The sequence below is a fragment of the Rhineura floridana genome, chromosome 3 (assembly GCF_030035675.1).
Source record: "Rhineura floridana isolate rRhiFlo1 chromosome 3, rRhiFlo1.hap2, whole genome shotgun sequence".
Taxonomy (NCBI): Eukaryota; Metazoa; Chordata; class Lepidosauria; order Squamata; family Rhineuridae; genus Rhineura; species Rhineura floridana.
The window spans coordinates 130,302,709-130,324,731 of record NC_084482.1 but is presented as its reverse complement, the minus strand read 5'-3'; the positions used below and the strand labels follow the sequence as shown (position 1 = coordinate 130,324,731).

Here is a 22,023-nt window from a genome sequence, read left to right as displayed (position 1 = left end):
ACATGGGAAACTGCCTTATACCAAGTCAGACCATTGGTTCATCCAGCTCAGTATTATCTGCATTGACTGGCAGTGGCTCTCCAGAATTTCAGACTGGAAACTTTCCTAGTCCTACCTGGAGATGCTGGGGACTGAACCTGGGATCTTCTGCATGCAAAGCAGATGCTCTACCAGTGAGCTTCTTTAAAGGAAGTGTGTGTAACATCTTCTCATGTCACTACTGACTCTGTGGCCTGATCGTAAAAGCACTAAAATAAAAATACTCCCAGTGAAATTACAAGCCAAACTACTGTAACACAGATCATTCTCACTAAGGAAATGTGTAGTACTTCCCAGCAGGATCTTCATCTTAAAAGCAGATGGCTGTACTATTATCACCAGCATGCTACAGGACACAAATACCTTAATATAGAATTGAAACCCTTTCCATGCAATCTACATAGAACATCACTCTCTTTCCTATTTACACATACCTTACAACAGACACAGAAAGCCTTGAGAGGGTTTAGTCCCAGCCAGCCACTGTTGCCTGCATCACGAAACCGATTCATGAACTCAGTATAAAGAGCTCGCTGGATCTTTGACAAACGCACCAAGATGACATGTTCTTCCTTATAAGGAAGCTGAATTTTCAGCACATTGTGCCCTCGCCTACAAAAGCAACCAAGGAAAAGGTCAGGAGAGGGACTGCTTGCAGTCAAGTGTCTCTACAGTGGACTTATGGACAAGCCATGACTTTCCTGTCCCACTACTAACAAAGGGGAGGGGAGAGACACAGATCACCTGAATTTGTGTGCGATTATTAACAATTGCAACAATATTGACAAGATCTCAACCATGAGAAACGCATCCATAATTTCCAGAGGGTTACTCATGTCACTAGTATTAGATTCTACTAGCCACACTGTTCTACATCCACTGTCGGATCCAGTTTGCCTCTGAATACCAGTTGCTGGGAACTGCAAGTGGGGAGAGCCCTGCTGCAGTCAGGTCCTGTTTGTGGGCTTCCCACAGGCATCTGGTTGGCCACTATGAGAAGAGGATGCGGGACCTGATCCAGCAGGGCTCTTCCTAGGTTCTTAAGAAACCTATGGCATCTTATAAAGCTAACAAACTGATGATAGCAGAAGCCAAGGATAACTAGTCCAAAGGCAATATCTGCTCCCCTCCTCCCAAGAGCTTTTTGCGACCTGTGTCATTTTAAAAGATTTTTAACTGACCGCTCCTATGGGTTTCTCACTGTGATGTCATGATGCCAGGAAGTTTTTTGTGCCGCCCAGGTCCCTCCAATTTCGCTTTTTAAAAGGAATTAGCTACCAGGCCAAGTTTTGGTATACAAAGCCCTATACAGCTTGGGACCAGGATAGCTGAACAATCGTCTTACTCCTTATATACCCAGTCAATCACTGCACTCTGCAGGTGAGGGCCTCCTGCAGATACCATCTTATCAGGAGGTTCGTTCTGCACAATATAGGAGACGGATCTTTAGTGTGGCAGCACCTACCCTGTGGAACTCCCTACCCTTAAATATTAGATAGGCAGTATATCTATTATCTTTCTCATGCCTATTGAAGGCCTTCCTCTTTCAACAAGCTTTTAAAGTAGAGACCTTATCCCAGTCTGTGTTGGAATTGCTTTAAGATGTTTTTAAAGCTTATTTAAAAAATATGTTTTGTTTTAATATATTTTAAAGTCTGTATCTAAGATATTCTATAGTGTTTTTAGTGTTTTGTTTGCTGCCCTGGGCTCCTTCTCGGAAGAAGGGCAGGATATTAATTAACATTTAATTTTTAAAAAATTATTGATTGATCCCACAGGTCCCTTGCTGCAATTCAGTGTTGCCAAAAGTATTTTTGTGGCTCTTCAAGCTCCCTGCCCCAATTTGCCATTAAAAAAAACTTGTAATTCTGATCACTCCAGCGGGTCCCCTGCTGTGATTCTGTGATGCAAAAAGGGTTTGCTGTTTAAAATTTTTGGGGCATGCCCACTTTACATTTTGGCCACATTCACTTTGACATGCAGCCCCTGGTTGACCATGGATCAATGCAGCCCTCAGCCCCAAAAAGATTTGCCACCCTTGCATAAGTGTTCACGGACTATAATTCCATCTGATGAAAGAGACTGCAATCCATAAAAGCTTATGCCATAATAAATTTGTTAAATAAATTTGTTAGTCTCTATGGCAGGGATTCTCAAACGGTGCGCCCAGGCACACCGGTGCACCCTAAGAGGTGGCTAGGTGTGCCTCAAATATTATGAAAGTATATTTTAAAAATGAGAAGAAACCCATTTGTATAGGGTAAGCAATAGTTTTCTATAGTTTAACTTTTTATTCATAGTTTAAAATATATTTATATATTTTTAATTTTGTACACAAAGTGCGCCAGAAAAATTGTATTATGTTTTACAGTGCACCGCGAACCAAAAACGTTTGAGAACCACTGCTCTATGGTGCCACAACTCTGTTGTTTAAACACAGTGATGGATGTAAACAATGGTTTTCCTTAGCAGGTTACTGCGAGACTCAAGCTCTACCTCTGAGTTTGTCACTAAGCAAGTGTAATTTACCAACTGGAAATTTGAGTGCATATTCAATCTATGGCAGCATTATATTTGTACAATTCAAACTGAATTTGCAATGATCAAATCTTTGTAAAATATTTTCATAGATGGAAAATGCTCCTGTTAACAATATTGCAGTATATTTAGCATGTACATCAACATGATATTGCTAGAGGGGCCTTCAGCGTGCTGGATGTTGCACCTTATTACACACAGCTTAAAGCGGAACATCCAAGAATCATGTCTCAATTCACAAATGAAATTCAACCCTTTGACAGGAAACCCACAGGAACACTTTTTAAGCCTTTAAACCTTCCTGTTCTTATTTTCAGGATTATAATAAAACACAATTAAAAAAAAATCACAGTTAACCTTTAAAATAATTTGCTTGCAACTGTGACATAGCATCATTTCTGTGAAGATGTAGGTTCCAACCCAGCACACATTGCTCTTTAGGTAGTCATGACAGGTTCCTGCTTTCAGATCCAAAAATCCAATTCACTGAATTGACTAGCAGTACCCAACAACCTGACTCAACCCATAAAAGCTATGAAGACTATGGGGCTGGCAACCTGATGTGGCCTCACCTTTGTACAAAGCCCTCCAGCAGGCTATGCAGGACATGACTGCGATACCTCATGAGACGAACATCTTGAGGGGTACTGTCAATACACTGTCCATTCAGGATGGGGCGCTCAAACATGTTACTGAACTCTTGCCGGGTACCAAGGAAGTCAGGACGGACAAAGTCCACCATACACCAGTACTCAATCAAGTTGTTTTGCAGAGGGTAGCCAGTGAGTACCACCCGTCGCCGAGATCGGATGCTCTTCAAGGCCTGAGATGTGCTAGCATGACAATTCTTTATCCGGTGTCCCTCATCACAGATAACTACATCTGGCCCAGGACGGGATAAAGCTTTCTCAATTCCTGAAGGGAAAAATAAAACCAACATAGGAACCTGCTTTTCACAATTCTTGATTTGACACACACACAAAAAAAGAATTGTGAAAAATCCAGTAAAGGAAAATGGACAGGTCATAACATGGACAGGACACTGGTGACAGAATGACAATGACACCTTTTCCGTGGCTTAGATGAGGATTACAATGGATCTCATCTAAAATTCCCAATGAGACACTTCACAGAACACATGTCCATTCAATTGTTTGATATAAATATAACACAGCCTCCGTTTCTAAACTATTTTTATTAATAAAAGGGAGTTTTTGCCTTACCTAGTGAATCATCTTTCTGGATTTAATAAAGAGACAACCCTGAGGGGACTTCCCACTTTGAGACTGTCCCTCGGCCTATGTCCATATATCAGTAAAAACAGTCATCTAAGAATTGGCCCTCTTAAGATGGAAGTAAAATAGACCTTTACAAGAACAAAAGCCTCTCACCCTTTAAGAGCTCCTGCTGACGATCCTCTTCATCCAAATCAATAATGACAGGGCCAGTCTGCTTTTTGCTTTTTTTCTTTCTGCCTGTGGCAAAGGATTTCTTCAATGAAAGAAGACGGTACATCTCGTAACCCATTAGCAGCACGCCACCATCTGTCACCCAATCAGTTACTACTTTGGCGCGAGCAGCTGTGGTCCTGTAAACAAAACAAAATGCACCAGTGAAAAGGACAAATGGGGAAGTGCTTTGGAAAGAGGTGAACTCAACAAAAGTGTGTGCTACAGCTATATAAAGCAGAGGCTAGCAAATGTTGTCATAGTGAATTTCAACAACAGCTCAAGCTCAATCAAGTGTTTATTATTTTATATAATAAAATGTGTATACTGCTTGATTGTAAAAAAACCTTCTAGGCTGACTACTGACAAAACAGTAAAAAACAAGTAATTAAAAACATTTTTAAAACAATCAAAACAGCAACAGACTAAAAAGATTAGAACACTGTGTGTCTGGATAGGCTTGCCTAAACAAAAAAGTTCTAAGCAGATGTCAAAAAGAATACAGTGAAGGTGCCTGGTTGATGTGAATAGGCAGGGAGTTCTAAAGAGTAAGTCCCACCACACAAAAAGAACAACTTCTTACAAGTGCAGAATGAGTATTATGTAGCACCTGTAACCGTGCATGTTCCGCAGATGGAAGTGCTTGAGTGGGTGCCTATGGGGTAAGGCAGTCCCACAAGTAAACTGGTCACAAGCTGTTAAAGGCTTTAAATACCAATACTAACACCTTGAACTTGGCCCAATAACAAATCTGCAATCAGTGCAGATCCCTGAGCAGTGGTGTTATATGCTGACAGGGTCTCAATCCTGTCAGCCATCTGGCTGCAGCATTCTGCATTAGCAGCAGTTTCCAGGTCACGTGCTAGGGAAGGCCCACATAGAGTGCATTGCAGTAACTCAGCCTTGAAGTCACCAGTGCCTGAACTACTGTGGTCAAGCTCTACCGGTCCAGGAACTGTCACAGCTGTCTTACCAGAAGCAGCTGATAAAAGGCACTTCTAGCCACTGAGACTATCAAGGCCTCCAGAGACAGAGCTAGATACAGAAGCACCCCTAGACTGCATATCTGTTCCTTCAGGGGGACTGCAACTGACCAATTTCTCATATTGTAAGTATAATAAGCAAACAATGAGAAGGTTCACCCGACACTCCTTTCTGCTATAAATAATCTTGTCCAGGCACAACCAACACAAAAGAAAGAGGGCAGAGCCATATGGTCATATAGTGCTTGAGTGATGGACCCTAAACATGCAAACAACAAAAACAGCCCTTCAAGAAAATTTAAAGGTTGACCCATTTTTCCCTGCCACTGACAGTTACCTCACAGGGTGGGACACTTCATTTCTGCTGCACTGCCTGAAGAGTGGTTGTGGCTTGGTATGTTGCTTCCTATGCTATTCAAAGTACAATGGGAGGGGTAAGGAAATAGTTTGCACAGCCCTTGGCAGATGCTTGCCTGCAACTTCTTTACAGAATCTTATCTTACAGCTTGGGACCCGTTGTCAGAAAGCCTCTATTAACATCAGGATAGAATGAATATATACTCCAAATGGGAATTTGTTCTGTTTGAACAGAGATGTTTGTCACAGATATGTAGGATCTGATGTGAATAAACAGAAAGCTCTCTTTCATATTAGGGAGCAAATTATAGTGCTTTTTAATTAGAGAACTGTTACAGAATTGAAAATAGCTCCCAGCAATCGGGGGAACTTGGCTATGGCTACCCTTCATTCTACCAACTAAAAAGGGCATCTAAATTAATGTCGGCTTCAAGTTATTGTTATAAAGTAGGTATATTAGGAGTAAAATGGCAAGGTGTCACAGTTAGTTGATTAAGTTTGTTTCAGACGCCAGGAATGATTAACAAACAATTACAATATATATTTTTTTGGAAAGACAACCTTGATGAAATCATGGAACTTATTGACGTTCCAGCTTACTGGTGTATTTAAGGCTATAAATACACCAGTAAGCTGGAACGTCAATAAGTTCCATGATTATTTTCTTCTTGTTCATCTAGAATAGGCAGAGGCATCTTTATCCATCTGTACTTTCCTATACACCACAGCATAGCAATTGGATCTTGCTGCTACCATACACATCCTTCTACCTGCACATCTAGACTACTGTAATAGGCTCTGTATACTTCTACTTTCAAAGAACATTGGAAAATGGTCCAAAACTTGGAGAGCTGGTCAAAACTTTGGCAGATGAGGCAGCCCAACTATTGACCAGGGCTAGTCTTCATGAGCATATGGCACCTGTGCTCAAGCACATTAATGGCTACCAGTTAATTTCTGTATGCAGTAAGGTGTTGGTGCAGGATACCTGTGGAATTATTTTCTCCTGTACAAACCTCTCTATAGACTTGGCTCATCTGAGGAAGTCCTAGTGAAGTCCATTAATCTCACTCTTTCAGCTTTTAGGAGACAAGTCAAGACAGCTCAATTTTGGAAGACATGAAGAGTAATGTACTACGGTAGTGGTTAAATGAAAGGTGTCTTGTCTGATATTGACTGTTACATTTAGATTAATTTTCATCGACCTTTTTTCACATGGAAGTTTATTGAAGCTGCTTTGTTTATTTATGCAAGCTGCCTTGAGGACCCTTCTAAGGCCTTAAGGCAAGGCATAAATGTGACAGTAGTAGCAGAAGCAGCTGTACGTAAGCCCTGTAAGGATACTAAGTGCACATACTTATGTTCATCATTCAAGATATGGACTTTGAAGGTGCGAGGCTGAATCTCGTTTGGGTCGTAGTCAGCAGGAAAGGCTTCGGGTGCTGGGAGCCACATGTTGAATTCTGCTAACCAATTCTGAAGAGTGTTTACCTGTAAGAAAAGGGGGAAAGAGGAGGTATGGGATGCACCAATTAGGATTCTGAAGCCAAAAAAACTGAAAGTTGTAAAGCACCAAGACCAAAGAACACTGGGCATTCAGAACAAAACCAGCTTTTCAGGTTCAAGTTCATACAAGTATTTCTTCACACAACACTACACTGGTTTTTAAAGGATAGAACAGATACAATATATTATACATTGCATTGAAAGAAGTTCTACCTAATTCTCAGGTAAAGGGTAAGTGTGTGTGTGCTCGTGGTGAGGGAGGCATGGGCGGAGGAGAGACCACCAAGGAAGACTACATGTTATCTTCTGCATCTGCTCCACTGTAGCAAGAACTGGGCCTCTCTACACAATCCTAAGGATGGCTGTAATTAAGTGGTAAAAATGGAAGTCAAGAGACCGCAGAACTTGCTCAAAATTTTGAAGGTCCTTTTTTCCTGCTACTCTCGCCAATACCCACACCAAGAGACCCAACACACGCTTCTCCCTAGCCTACTTACGGGTACAATGGCTAGGACAGTCTTTGCCTCAATGTGCCGGAAAAGTACATCCAAAAAAGAGATGACCTGGAGGGTCTTGCCCAGCCCCATGCTGTGAGCTAAGATACAGCCAAATCCACTGCTGGTTTTAAATCTTTCCAGGGACTCCACCAGATTATCATACAGGAAGCGGATACCGCCGATCTAGAAAGAGTAACAAACATTACCAAAGACATTATGGGTGGAAACCCAACAAACTACAATGCTGGATGTGCATCTAGTCACATATATATACAATACGATAAGGACTGAAATTTATCTATGTATGTTACACCAGAGTACAGCTTCTGAAAGGAAAGTTGCTAAAGTCGTTGTATGTCCAGACTGAAAATCTCCAGTACCTGGTGTGGCTTTACTGCTCGTGCAAGTTGAGGAGCCAGGTAAATGTCCTCTTCGTTTGGTGGATGGTTGATGTTGACAATTACTTGTCCTGAAGCATCTAACTGATTTAGAGCATCATTCACATGAGCACCACTGCTCTCTTCAGTAGCATCTTCATCTCCTTCGTTGCCAGAATCACTGCTGTCTACAATCTGGAGGGCTTCATCTTCTCCTGAACTCAATTCTATCACTTCTAAAAGGCAACCAGATGTGGAAGATGAACACATTTATTGCAATTGAAATGGAAAAATAGGAATTATCTATTCCTGAGTCTTCATTTTCTCTTCTCTGTTCAGCAGAAAACTAAGCAAGGTAAAAGATTATGAAAGTAAATAATGCTGATAATCATAAATAATCATTCTGGCAAAGTCAGTTTAATATTCAGTTACTGAATATTCCTGCACTATATCTTGCAATTCTCTCAGCTTCCAATTTATCATTACCTTACTCAATTTTCAACTAAAAGCGAGAGAGAAAACAAGAATGAGAACAAAGAAAATGAAGACAAGCACCATTTTCATGAAATAATTGCATATAATGTACCAAGTATGTGAACAGAAATTAGTCTAACTAAACACCAGGATTTTGGACCAAAAAAAACAGATGACAAAAAATAATTGTCATTTCAGAGATTTTTCAGATTTAACTGTTTTACAGATGCAAAATAGGCCAATCATAAATACATAACCATCCATCCATTATTATGCTGTTTTGCAATTTGAAGCTGGTCTCCCCTCTATTTTCATACAGGCCTAGGTCAGGCCATTAAACTATTGGCTCCAGTTAAATTTAGCCCCTACTGGCTTATTCCCTTTAGTTCTGCTTGATTCACACAAAAGCAGCTGAATGAAAGCTATCAGTTTAAGGTTATGGTTTCTTGGCTTTTCACCACAACAGTTACTAAGTTTAGGTCTCAGTAAAGCAAAAGACTTATTGAGGCAACACCTGTTTGATATTTCCCTGGTATAACTGTTTTCCATCTAGGCCCCGGACACAGTGGCAGCATATCTACAGGCTCTAACAATTCTAAAATATAGAGGAGCTTTCTCGAGTGCACAACTAAATCCATTTCCTTCAACAGTGTGAGGGTTGTTTTAAGAGAACCCCATTCCATAATCACACGTGTTGATGTGGAGATGGTAATAATGAAACACTGATTCCATGTACTTTTATTTTGCTCTTTGTATACACATAAAGAGTTACTCACCCCGCTACTATGATCTCAACTGGGGCACTCAGCTGATTATTATGTAACATTTCCCCTTGTGAATCCAGATAAGCTGGTGACAGAACAGACTGCAAAATTTCTAGCAACTGCCATTAAAATAAGGGTCACAACTATGTTTTCTGAGTTGTAAATGGTATCATTTTCAATTTTTATTTAGTGTGGCAATTTTATCTCCTCAGCTGTGTCTGTAATTGTTTGTACTTTATACACAACATGCAATGGGAGGTGCTTTTAAATTCAGTTTGGTAATATTTATCTGCTAAATTGTGTCCGTCCGTCCGTCCATCCATCGTCAAATATACAAGAGGCTGGATCCAGACTACTCATCGGTGGAACTCTATCCACATAGAGCTCTGCTGGAGTGAGTGAGGTGATTTTTCACTCATTTCCCCTTCTCCCTGTGACTCCCCTGTTCTCCCCCCCAAGCCCTTTAGAGGGTTGAGAACACTCTGAAACAGCCATGGGGTGGTGCTGGGACTGCATGAAGAAGGGGGATACAAAGATGTTATAGGCCACAATGTGAGAATGTCAGGACTTTATCATCTGATCTTACCATCTTTAATGCTATGGAGTCTTCCTTTAGAGTCATCGTCACTACCGCTGCTGGTGCTGTCTAAGCAGATGACTTCTTCAGCTAATACTTGAGGGGGAAGCTGAGCAACTTCTGCAGTTCTTAAAGCAATCTCTTCTGAACCAAAATAGTAAACAACAATAAATTATGCTGAACAACCCAGAATAAGGAAAACAAAACAAAAATATCCCACCCCATTTGCTTACCTAAATACAACTAACTAAATGTTTTTAGTCTTACTCCAATACCACAGATTAGGTTTTATATACAAAGTTATCTGAAATGAACACTGATTCAACTCATGTTTCTCCTGGAACAATTTTACTGTATATTAACTTCACTGGCAGTGATAAAAGTGTCACGTTTACATACTCTGTCCCCTCCTTTGCCCGACACTTCTGCCCCAAAATGTCAATTTAAAGCAAAGTATATACACATCATCCTAAAAACTTGGTAGAACACGACATAATCTATTTTAAAACTTTATCATTCTATATTTACCTGGAATAATTAATATTAAAATTGAAAACAATTAACAGTATAAATATATATACACATACAGCAATAGTTATTTTAACAAATAACACTTTCCATTAAAATAATAAACTTATTGAAAACATTATAGAATGGTTGATAATATCAGATCACCTTCCTTCACTTTCATCTTCGTTATTCTCACCCTATCTCCATTTCCTAAAATCAGTAAAAGTGTATTGATCCTCCCAGAGCTTGGAAGTAACTAGCTACAAGTAACAAATTACTTGTAATTCATTACTTTTTCGAGTAACGAGTGGGTAATTCGTTTACATTTTGATTGTAATAGAACTAGGAGTAATTCCACTACTTTTGTGGAGTAATTGTAACGTTTCCAGAATTACTTTTGGGCATTACTGGGGGGGAGCAGGGGAAGTCTTCTGCTCCTCTGATTTGTGGATGAAAATCATGTGCCTCAAACTAGGCTTCTGTGCAGTGTCGCTCTTTCCTCATGCTCTGTGGATGGGTAGGAGGAGACGAAGGAGGAGGCGGAGAGTGAGACGGGGTGGAGTGGAGAAAACAATTATTTAAAAAAATGGATAGTGGTGGTGAAGAATGGAGTGGAGGGGAAAAGGATCCGGAGGTCAAGAACATGGAAAAAGGAGGAGAAAGAGGCAGCAGCAGAATAGAAATAAAGAACTGTGGAGGTGAAAGATTACAGAGTGTGTGTGTGTGTCAGAGAGAGAGAGAGAGAGAGAGAGAGAGAGAGAATACTGTGTTTGCACTTGGCACACAAAGTGGCCTCCACCACCCCCTCCGGCTACTGTGCTGCATTTGCAGTATTTCAACTTTTTTGCATCTCAGGGGAAAATGTTTGCTTGAGTGAGTGTCCCTTAGTTGCTGGCAGGGCAGGGTCTGGGAGGTGGTTAAGTGAGAGAGATTATGCTTGCTGGCTGAGTGGGGGGGTTGCACTTGGTTTGACAGGCAAAGATCTGAGTAGTGGCCTCAGCCTCCCTCCCCACCACCCTTACCAGCAGAGAGACCACCATTGCTATCTTATGAATAAAAATAATTATTCTACTACGTCTGTATGTGTGTGTTTATTTTTACTGTTGTTTTAGGCTACTTAGATGTGCAGCAGCCAAGGCCAGCACCTTGTAGGCGTTTTTTAAAGTAACTGAAATGTAATTGTAGTGATTGCTTTGGAGGAAAAGTAATCAGTTACTTTCAGAGCAATTGCAATTGTAACGGTAATTACTACTTTTTTGGGCCGTGTAACTGCAACTGTAATTTATTACTTTTTAAAAGTAATCTTCCAAGCTCTGGATCCTCCTTTGCACTGCAGAGCATATATATTTATAATCTATATCTATGGATTCAGTGCATTTTGAAGCTTGAAGCTGATGAGTAAATTTTGCCATGATAGTAAAGTGATGGTGTGTGCTTTTCTAAAGAAGGAAAACACTGGTGGTTCCATTGGTGATTTAAGCGTTCACCATTGTTGTGGCATTTCTGCTTTTGCAGACACAAAAGATGAATTGTATGCTCCTATTTCCATGCAGCATTCCGAAGCGCAGACTGAAAAGGAACAAATCTATCCCTGCTGCAACTTTTACTTGCTCCAATTTGCTACGGAGGAAGGGAACAGATGATTATCCCTCACAAAGATGTGCAGCAGAAAAATTGGGAATACAGGAAAGGGTAGGGGCTTGGCAACCACAATGTTGGGCTTGGCTACCAAGGCCAGCCAAAAGTTATGGGCCCAAGTCTTTATCCCAGGCCCTTACACAAACCAAGCCTGGGAAATGTTGGGCTGCATCCAACGTTGTCACTCAGCTGACAGTAAAGCTTCCATCAGCAGAATGAGGAGGGAAGCAGTTTTTGGCAATTCCTCTCCCCCTCGCTGCAGCCCCCCCAACCAAAAAAAGGTCACAGGGAGCTTTATATATTTTGAATTAACGGAATCTGAACAATTACAGATAAGTTTTAAAAATCTTACAATGTTTCTCTATCAAAAATAGAGGATGCGATTTTTCACTGATATTGTCCCGGAAGGATTTTTTAAAAAAAAAGAAAAAAAAAAGAATGGTGACTAGAGGGGGCACTGATAATGTAAAATAAAAGATGAGAAATTTGGCATAGTTGTTGGTGCTGACAGATTTAAGCACTGGAAGGAGATATTAAAGTTCATTTGAGAAGTTATGGAAACAGACTGTTTAACCCACAAGCTGTTCTACTAAATGACAATAATGTATGCAAGAGTTGGAGGCCTGATTCAGACATAAGAAGCCATGGTTTCCCACAATATTAATGAGCTGCGACAACCTTTGAGCTCACATACGCATTCTATCCTTTTTGCATACCAAGAAGAAGAGATCAGAAGATCCTGATTTTAAAGAAACCATAGTTGTATGTATCCAACCTCTTTATGGAAAGAACAATTCAGTATCTGGAATTGGAAGCAGAAGCTTCTGATTCCACCCCACCCCCACCTCCTTATTGTGCAAAAAAGGAAGAAAGGGGGAAGGCCAGCCAACACAAGCCCAAGGCTTGGCGTGGCTTGTTCATGTTACATCTCAACTGGGCCAGAGAGTGCTGGTAAGAAAATGTCAGCAGCTAAAATGGTTGTTGCAAAACTCCCAAACCGAACTCTCTACAGGACAATGTCTTGTTGGTGTTTTGTTTTTAATTTGGCCAAGGTTCACACACACACAGAGATGCTGTATGATTTTTATTACTTCTTTTATTTCTTATATTGCATTTTACTGTATTACAATTTGAATTCTATGGAATGCAAATTGTAATTCAATAAAGTGCAATATAAGAAATAAAAGAAGCAATAAAAAGACAATAAAAATCAATATGACTGTTTAATGTGGACATGCTGTGGACTACCTGAATGAAGCTTGTGGACCACAGTTGCAGACCACAGTTTGGGAACCTCTGAATCAGAGAATAATATATTAATAATAATTGGCTAGTTCCTTGTTAGTTTTTACTAGCTAGTAAAAAATTCATTAAAAACACCAAAAAATGATAATTACTGTATCAGAATCTATCAGAAATGGAGTTAACAATAATATTTAATGTCATGTTTCCATAGTAGGATTATTTTTATTCCAATGTGAATAAATTGATGTCATCTTTCTTTAAGAAAATTTAGGAGTTATATTCAGTTGGCGTCCCTCCACTGATGGAAGGCTCTTTGAACTAGGAGAGTCTTCCATAGAATGGAGAGGAAGGTATGTTTGGCTATTTCTCCTCCCCCCAGCAGACCCCCCCATCTTTTCCAGAAGGCTGGGGACCCTATGGAATAGCATGGAAAGTGCTATGGGGGCTGCAGGGGAGAGGGAAAACCATGTCTCTTCTGCTGGAGGAAAGGATCAAAAGTGCCTTCCATCAGCAGAAGGGCATCAACTGAATACAACCCTTAGGGTTGTAATTCAACTAAATACAATTCAGAGTAAACCCATTGAAATTAATGAGAGTTAGCCACGTCTATTAATTTCAATGGGTCTACTCCAAGTACAATGAGCACTGAATACCACTCATACTTCCTATTCTTTCACTCCATATATGCTCAATAATCAATCTAACCTGAATTTACTTTTAATAGCACTATTGGCCGTTACTTTTGACCACAGAGATGACATATATTAATGCTGACTGTTGCTTATGTTGACAATATGGTTTTGTGTGTCTGTCTGTCTGTCATAATTTATTAAAAAGAAAAATATTTAGTAGGGAAAAAACACAAACCATCAAAGTGTTTGGCAAAGGTGCTTATAGCTCTATCATCTAAAATTGTACTTCTAAAAAAACACAACCAAATAAATTGTGTTTCTGCAATGCCAGGATTTTAAAAAATAATACAATTATACACATGCTTACTCAAAATCACATTCCAAGGTATTCAGTGGGGCTTATTCCTAGGTAAGTGTGCAAAAGGGTTGTGGCCTTAAAAATACAACATTAAGTTTGATCAAGGGTTTGTTTTTTAAAAACAGGCAATTTTATATTAAAAATGCTTTCCCTCTCAGCTGCTAGAACCTGAAGAAGGAGTAAACTGTAAAAGCTTGATCACTTTGTCACCCCTTTCTTTCTTCTCAGTGTAACCTGAACTCATTCTGATGCCACCACAGGTCATTACTTTCACCAGAGGTTACAAATCCATGTTACCTTAAAAAGGATGATAATGAATCCATCTTTTATTAACAGTACAGCCATACCCAACAAGAAAAAGGTTTGCATAACACTTGGCTGATACACTCTGACATGCTAAGAAGCCACAAGGACTGCTGTACTGTAGCTATTGCTACAGTTGCTGTGCAGTGGTCAGAATATCAAACTAGGACTAAGGTGACCCCAGAGCTTGGAAAAGTTACTTTTTTGAACTACAACTCCCATCAGCCCAATCCAGTGGCCATGCTGGCTGGGGCTGATGGGAGTTGTAGTTTTAAAAAAGTAACTTTTCCAAGCTCTGGCGTGACCCAGATTCAAATCTACACTAAGCCATCAAGCTTCCAAGGCCAGTCACAAATTCTAAGGCAAGTCTACATCACAGGGTTGTTCTGAGGACAAACCTAGGTGGCGGATGGGAAACTATGTATGCCATACTTTAATTGCTTTGGAAGGAAGGTGGGATATAAATACAAGAAGTTATCTAAGTTCATAAGGGGAATGGTGAAGCAAGTTTAGCATGTTGGCAGGACTGTTACAGTTTGGTTCCCTTGCTTCAGTTAGGCATTTGGTTCGGTAGTAGTTTGTGCACTGTTTACCTGGGAGAAACTCTAGGGGTACAGTGGGGATGCTGGCTTGATAATCTTTCCTTTGCTGCTCAAGTCGTTTCCTTCTTTCCAACTCCTCCTGCTGGGCTGCTTTTGTCACAGCCTCCAGCTGGTCCTCCCGCAGCAGCTTCCTGAACACACAGAGAAAGTGTTACTCCAAAACAAAGTTTCTCAACGCAGTTTCTGTTAGCTTCATTTACCAACTGGAAAGAAAAACTGGTGCCCAGCTTTTTCAAGAAGAAAATTACAAGATTAAGAAATGACTAACCACACCACAGATAGTACTTCAGTGGGGACAATTCACTTACAGCTGCAGTGTTGCAGGGCAAGTGTTATTGTTATTCTAGGAAGGAGTTGGTTTGGAAGCGGTTAATATACTATCTAGGTTCTAAAACGTTTTAGTTGAAAGGTGGGAGGAAATGACACGTTACTGGTAAATACATTCTTTATAACATTCACGTTTGCATATAGGGTAAGGGCTCACATACACATATGCCTTCAAGTTGTAAAGAAGTAGGAAAAGTGTTAAAAATAGAAGGCTAATATAAACACTTCAGGAGACTTTTGATGCTGCTATGACATCTAGAGGATAACACAGAACTGAGCAAGAAGGCTCTTCACTGTGCCATTTAAGAGTGAACACTGCTGAAGGGGATAAAAATTCCTTCCCCATAACTGAAGTTCTCTAGGAGTGTAGGACCCACACCCTGTAACTAGTCAATAAAAACCCACATTTCTGCTGCTTGGTAACTCATCTAGGAGCCAGTCATTCCAGAAGAAAAGGCAGAGGGAAGCGTTGGTTCTATCAGATACGGCCCATAGTCCTAACGTTCTCTTCTCCTGTCTAAAATCTTATACTGTTGTGGACTGCACACTTGCCAGATGGAAGAATCTCAAAATAAATTTTAGAAGTTTTTAATGCTTATTAAAGCTCAAAAAGGGGTTGTTGGTTCAGAGAAAGGAACATCAGATCATGCCATTCTTCCATGGGATTTGGCAAAAACATTCTAAATGGAATCTTTCATCAGTCAGTATATCAATGATCACTTGATCCAAATGCCTTCTAAGTTTGTGCTTCAATATTTTTCTGAAGCTGTGGAAGCATTTCCTTGTAATAACCACTAGACCTGGATCTTTCCCTTCAGGACTTCAGCAATGTGATTTCATCTCCATTTTAAGCATATGTCTAGAGCTTGAACAGTTCATCCAAATCTGGGTTGAAGAGATGGCTGATGTGCAACATATTCAATACAACTGTGTTACTAACAAACTAACATAATTACTCATATCCGTACACTTTCAAATTTGATTATTTTTAAATTGCTGTTCACCTTATGTTCCTCCTCATGTGAGAAGGTTTCTGAGCCCTCTTCTTTTTGGTGTCCTCAGAGGCCAGGCTCTTGTGCTGATTCTGCAACAGTTTCTCTGCCTGTTCACTCTGAGATGAGGTAGTTGAAGTAGAGCGCTGCCATTCCCCATCTTCACCATGTTGAACAAGATCACTGTTGAACACTGCTTCACGGGACTGGTCTGAAATGACAAACGTTAGAGTAAGATGTAGAAAACTGACTGGCTATTAGTCATTTTCTTTCTTTTTTACACACGCACCAATTCAGATCCAAACAGAGAAACTAAATTATTTCTTGATCGTTACCTGTCCTTGAGATGCTGATCTACTAGAGCGCCTCAGGAGATCTACCCGAGTGCCTCAGCCTGCCCTCTGATAACACTTACATCAACTAATTCTCAGGTTGCTTTTTGATGCATTTACTTCAAATGCACAAACTGCAGCCCAAGAATCTACTTTAACAGGAAAAGGCATGCCAATGTAGGCACAGCCTCTTACACATGGATGTCCTATTCAGATGGCTTACTTTCAGTGGTCAAAATAAAACATGTATAGGGTGCAGGGCAAGTATTCTCTCCAATTAATATAGTTAAGAAAACCATGCCACTTCACATATAATTTCTCTAGTCCTATTCAAACACCAACTCTGTGGCATAGGGACAGCTTCCACATGGTCCAGTGCCACTTGAGCAAAATTATATATACACACAAACATAAACCACATGGGTAGAACTGATACAGTTACTTACCAAACCACTGGTGCCTCTTAAATAATTGTGCTACGCTGCTGACTGAGGGTTTTTTAATTTTTGTTGTTTACAGACAAACACTGCTGGAATGGCATGGGCTTGAACTATGTGGAATCAGCTCATGTTCCATAAGGGTTACATCTGAATGGCCATGTGTGGAATGCAAATCCAGATGTGGTTAAAAGAACAGGACAAAGGTGAGCTGTATTTGTCAAGGGGTCACTGTATGCCAAATAACTGTTTCACAAACCCACAATTTGATTGATTTAACCTTCAGACTCTTCCTGTGGACTCAAAACCCCTCCAAGTTATGACAAAGCATTTTAAAAGAAATGAGCTTAAGTGCCAACAGCAGCTATTTGCTCTATTATTTTACATTCCGATAAGGAACAAGCGCAGCTGAACCAAACCTGACTCCTCTCTCTTTCTTTCACACAACCGAACACATACTGGAAGCAGAAGCTAGGTCACATTCTGAACTTGGATGAGACCGATTATCTGGATTAATTTCAGTCAGGTTTCAGGCCTGGTTTTGGCATGGGAACAGCCTTGGTCCCCCTGTATGATGACCTCTGTCGGGAGAGAGACAGGGGGAGTGTGACTCTGTTGATTCTCCTTGATCTCTCAGCGGCTTTCGATACCATCGACCATGGTATCCTTCTGGGAAGACTGGCTGAGTTGGGAGTGGGAGGTACTGCATTGTAGTGGTTCCGCTCCTACTTGGCAGGTCACCTCCAGAAGGTGGTGCTTGGGGAACATTGTTCAGCACCCTGGACTCTCCAGTATGGGGTTCCGCAGGGGTCAGTTCTGTCCTCCATGCTGTTCAACATCTACTTGAAACCATTGGGTGTGGTCATCCAGAGCTTTGGAGTGTGTTGCCATCAGTATGCTGATGACACGCAGCTCTATTTCTCCTTTTCATCTTCTTCAGGTGAGGCTGTCAGTGTGCTGAACCGGTGCCTGGCTGCGACAATGGACTGGATGAGGGCTAATAAACTGAGGCTCAATCCAGACAAGACTGAGATGCTGCTAGTGGGTGGTTCTTCTGACTGGATGGTGGATGTCCAACCTGTCCTGGATGGGGTTGCACTCCCCCTGAAGGGGCAGGTTCATAGCTTGGGGGTTCTCCTAGAACCATCTCTGTCACTTGAGGCTCAGGTAGCCTCGGTGGCACGGAGTGCCTTCTAGCAACTTCAGTTGGTGGCCCAGCTACGCCCCTATCTGGACAGGGATAACCTAGCTTCAGTTGTTCATGCTCTGGTAACCTCCAAGTTAGATTACCGCAATGCACTCTACATGGGGCTGCCTTTGAAGACGTTTAGGAAGCTGCAGCTTGTGCAACAGGGACCAGACGGTTCGAACATATAAAACCGATTCTGGCCCGCTTGCATTGGCTGCCTGTATGTTTCTGAGCTCGATTCAAAGTGCTGGTTTTAACTTATAAAGCCTTACATGGCTTAGGACCACAGTACCTGATGGAACGCCTCTCCCGACATGAACCCACCCGTACACTATGCTCAACATCCAAGGCCCTCCTCCAGGTGCCTACTCCGAAGGAAGCTTGGAGGCTGGCAACAAGGGAGAGGGCCTTCTCAGTAGTGGCCCCCAAATTATGGAATGATTTCCTTGGTGAGGTGCACCTGGCGCCAACACTTGTCTTTTTGGCGCCAGGTCAAGACTTTCCTCTTCTCCCAGGCATTTTAGCATGTGTTTTTAAACTGCTTTTTTAAAAAATGTGTTTTTAAATTTGTATATTTGTTTTTAATGTTTTTAATTGTTGTAAACTGCCCAGAGAGCTTCAGCTATGGGGCGGTATACAAATGCAATAAATAAATAAATAAACTTGATACATTTTCTAGTACAGATAGGGCCTTTAGAGAAGCAGGTGGCAATAGAAATGTCACAACAAACAAGTCCACAGACTTACTGTTATTGCAGTCATTTACCCAAAGGATTTTATCAGACTAGAACTCTGCTATCCATATAAAGTCACATTTCTCTGGCATATCAAGTCAAATGAAGGTAATATTATACACAGTAATTTTACACCCATAGCCTTTCCCTTTCATTCACAATAACATATCTAGATCACAAGACTGAATAAAATAGGGCAACAGGAAGCAGCAACAGCAGCACACGTGTCCATATGCTGCAGGATGAGTCATTAAACCAATCACTTTCTCCAGATTCAAAAACAAAGGCATAGTTCATGCAGAATACCGAGGGGCTGAAAATTCAAATATTAGGAATGAGACAATTACAGCTGTCACATACTCCCTTAATACATGTTATATTGCTCTAATGCATCTTTTCAGCAAAAAGAAATATATAAAACAAACAATGGGACCCAGTAGAATATTAGACTTGGTGGTTCTAATCTATTCTCCCTACCGTGTTAAAATTTTTAAAAGGCTCTATCCACTTCTCAAATGTGTATCTGTCTTATTTTGAACACAGACACTCCAGGTGGTTCTCCCAATTTCCTTTCAACTGGGACTGGGGTGAGGGAGCAATCATCTTCTGTGGTCTCAACCTACCAACAGGCAGCCAAAACTTCTTCATCCCCTTCCCCCCAAATCCATGCCAACGAAGATCTCTCTGGATTCCATCCTCTTCAATATACCTCTTCTCCACTCCCCAAATGTTTATTTTGTTCCTCTGAGTGTCACATGCTTATTAGGCCAAAAAATAACCTATACCCTGCAATGGATCAGATGCATCATGGCTCTAAGCATCAGGTGCATGTGAGTATCTTTAACTACTTACCCCAGTTTTATGCTATCAATAGGTCCTAGGTGAAACTTGGTTCAGACATGCAAAAAGAATGAGGTGATAGAATGGACCATACAACTTCAGACTGCAGGCAGAGGGGAAATAGGCTGGGCTAGGATTTCTCCCCGCATCTGCTAGTTTCAAGTGAGGGGGAGTTGTTTTGTTTTGTACTTCTAGGAAGCTTTTTATATAGAGAAGCATTTTTAAAAAACTGCACCTTCTATCTGCAGTTTGAAGTGGTACCGTTCATTTTATCAGAATAGGATTTTACTACTACATTCTGATGCAGCTGTAGCCCGGACCTAAATTCAGATAATGTCTCCGTTCTGCTCAAACACAATATAAGAATGGCCCCTCTTGTACCACTTAGTTGGTCCAGCAGCACCATGCAAACTGAATATGCTTCAGACTCTGTCAATGAAAGCTCACCTTCAAAGGAGCTGGCTGATCCCAATTGTTCTTTTGTATCAGGTGTGGGACAGGTGGGTGTGGTTTGTGGACAACAATTTGCGGGTCAAACTGGGACCTGTACCAGGCCTAATTTGGCCTACAGGCCAAAGGTTCTTCACCTCTGCTCTAGAGTGTGCCTCCAAACCCTCTGCAACATGACTTGTATACCACCTAATTAACAACAACCTCTAGACAGTTAACAGTAAAAGTTAAAAAATGTTTGTTTTAAAAAACGTTAAAAATAAAATAAAAAGCCCAGTGTATAACTAACTTGTTGTTGTTATGTGCCTTCAAATCGATTACAAGTTATGGCAACCCTATGAATCAGTGACCTCCAAGAGCATCTGTTATAAGCCACCCTGTTCAGACCTTGTAAGTTCAGGCCTGTGATTTCCTTTACTAAAAAACAGCAAAAAGCAAAACATATTAACACAATAGACCTAAAAAGATTGAAATCTTAAAATATTAAAATGCCCAGGAAAATAAAAAAGAGCTTCATGTGCTGCCAAGAAACCATAACCTGCATACCAGGCAAGACACTCTGGGGTGGTCATTCCACAATTGGTGTGCCATTATTGAAAAGGCCCCTTCTCTGGCAGACACCTGCTATTTCTCATTTGGCAGGGGCATCCTGAGAAGAATTTCATGGCCAACAGAACAAACTGGAAAGGTTTTTTAAATTTTATCTAACCCTCCATTATTGTTTTTTAAAAGGCTGCTATGGCCTCTTTTGAGAGGAAGGGCAGGATATAAATTTAATAAAGAAAGAAGCTCTTTAAATGCATCTCTGCTCACATCCATGCTACCACGAAAACATTATTTAGCTTAGCACAGTACTGGGTATAACACATGACTTGTTTGCTGTTGCATCATGGTTCACACAGTCCACTTTGGGTATCACATCAGTTCCTACATGTCACAGTACCTAAGATACTGGATGAATACACATTAGGGACAGTAACATGCCATGTGAAAGCAGAGATCAATAATAAAACCTCGAGTCCTGACCCAAAGAGGGGCCCAAATATGAATTAGTAGAAAAGAGGAGCCACAACAGCAGAGGTAACCATGACATGGTTTTAAGATAATCAAGAGTGGAATTCCATGGGAAGAGGAATCCTGGCAAAAACAGAATTTATAATATTTATCAGCCCAAATACAGAGGCACACTCTTGCCTCTATTACACTAACTGAAATATGAGGCAGCGAGGTTGTCCATTTTAACCTCCTACACATTCAAGAAATGAAAATATGTATATGAAGTGGGAGGGAAAGCAGAAAGAAAATTGAACTTCCCCTAGGCAACTGCTCACCTCGCTGTTGAGAAGCCTAACTTTAAAAGAAGCTGCAAATGATAAATTCTCCTGTTGTGTGTCCATGCAAGCAGCTATTCTAGTTACCATAGGAATGTCATTTAACTAAGAAGTGAAGGAAAACTGCTCTACACAATTAATCGAGAAGGTGGGGGTTACCAGAAAGAGAAAGATGTGCATTTCTTACAACATTGTCTACAATATGGGAATGCATGAATATTCTTCCTAAAGAGGTTACACACGGAGCAAAATGCAGAGGAAAAATTAGGAGAACTTGAATTGTTCCATTGTCAAATCCTCACTTTGTAAAAACAAAAAAAAGGGGTGGTGGAAAATTCACTGCTAACAAAAGATGTGAAAACAATAACATCAACATGATTCTTCTAGGTTCTATCTGTCCAAAGCAAAAAATTAAATAAATTCACCTCCCGCTAAGAATGGGAAGGAAGACAGTCCCTCTGCTAGATCTTAAGAATGCCAAGTCTGAAAACCTCCGCAGCGTTTATCAGGCCTGCTAATTAAATAGCAGTCTCAACCCTTCTG

The 22,023-nt window shown here is 40.7% G+C and overlaps 1 protein-coding gene across 9 annotated transcripts in view; it reads right to left on the bottom strand.

Moving 5' to 3' along the window:
* RAD54L2 (RAD54 like 2) overlaps positions 1 to 22,023 on the bottom strand; it is a 93,159-nt gene that overhangs the window by 24,129 nt on the left and 47,007 nt on the right. For 8 of the 9 annotated variants that reach the window (XM_061617895.1, XM_061617896.1, XM_061617899.1 and 5 more), the window contains 9 exons: positions 16,180 to 16,378; positions 14,840 to 14,979; positions 9,570 to 9,704; positions 7,749 to 7,981; positions 7,369 to 7,551; positions 6,723 to 6,856; positions 3,969 to 4,165; positions 3,150 to 3,492; positions 474 to 651 (listed from right to left, as the gene is read on the bottom strand). In XM_061617895.1, the coding sequence (XP_061473879.1) occupies positions 474 to 651; positions 3,150 to 3,492; positions 3,969 to 4,165; positions 6,723 to 6,856; positions 7,369 to 7,551; positions 7,749 to 7,981; positions 9,570 to 9,704; positions 14,840 to 14,979; positions 16,180 to 16,378 (1,742 nt within the window). The remainder of the gene's footprint in view (positions 1 to 473; positions 652 to 3,149; positions 3,493 to 3,968; positions 4,166 to 6,722; positions 6,857 to 7,368; positions 7,552 to 7,748; positions 7,982 to 9,569; positions 9,705 to 14,839; positions 14,980 to 16,179; positions 16,379 to 22,023) is intronic. The other variant, XM_061617901.1, reaches the window with a different exon arrangement.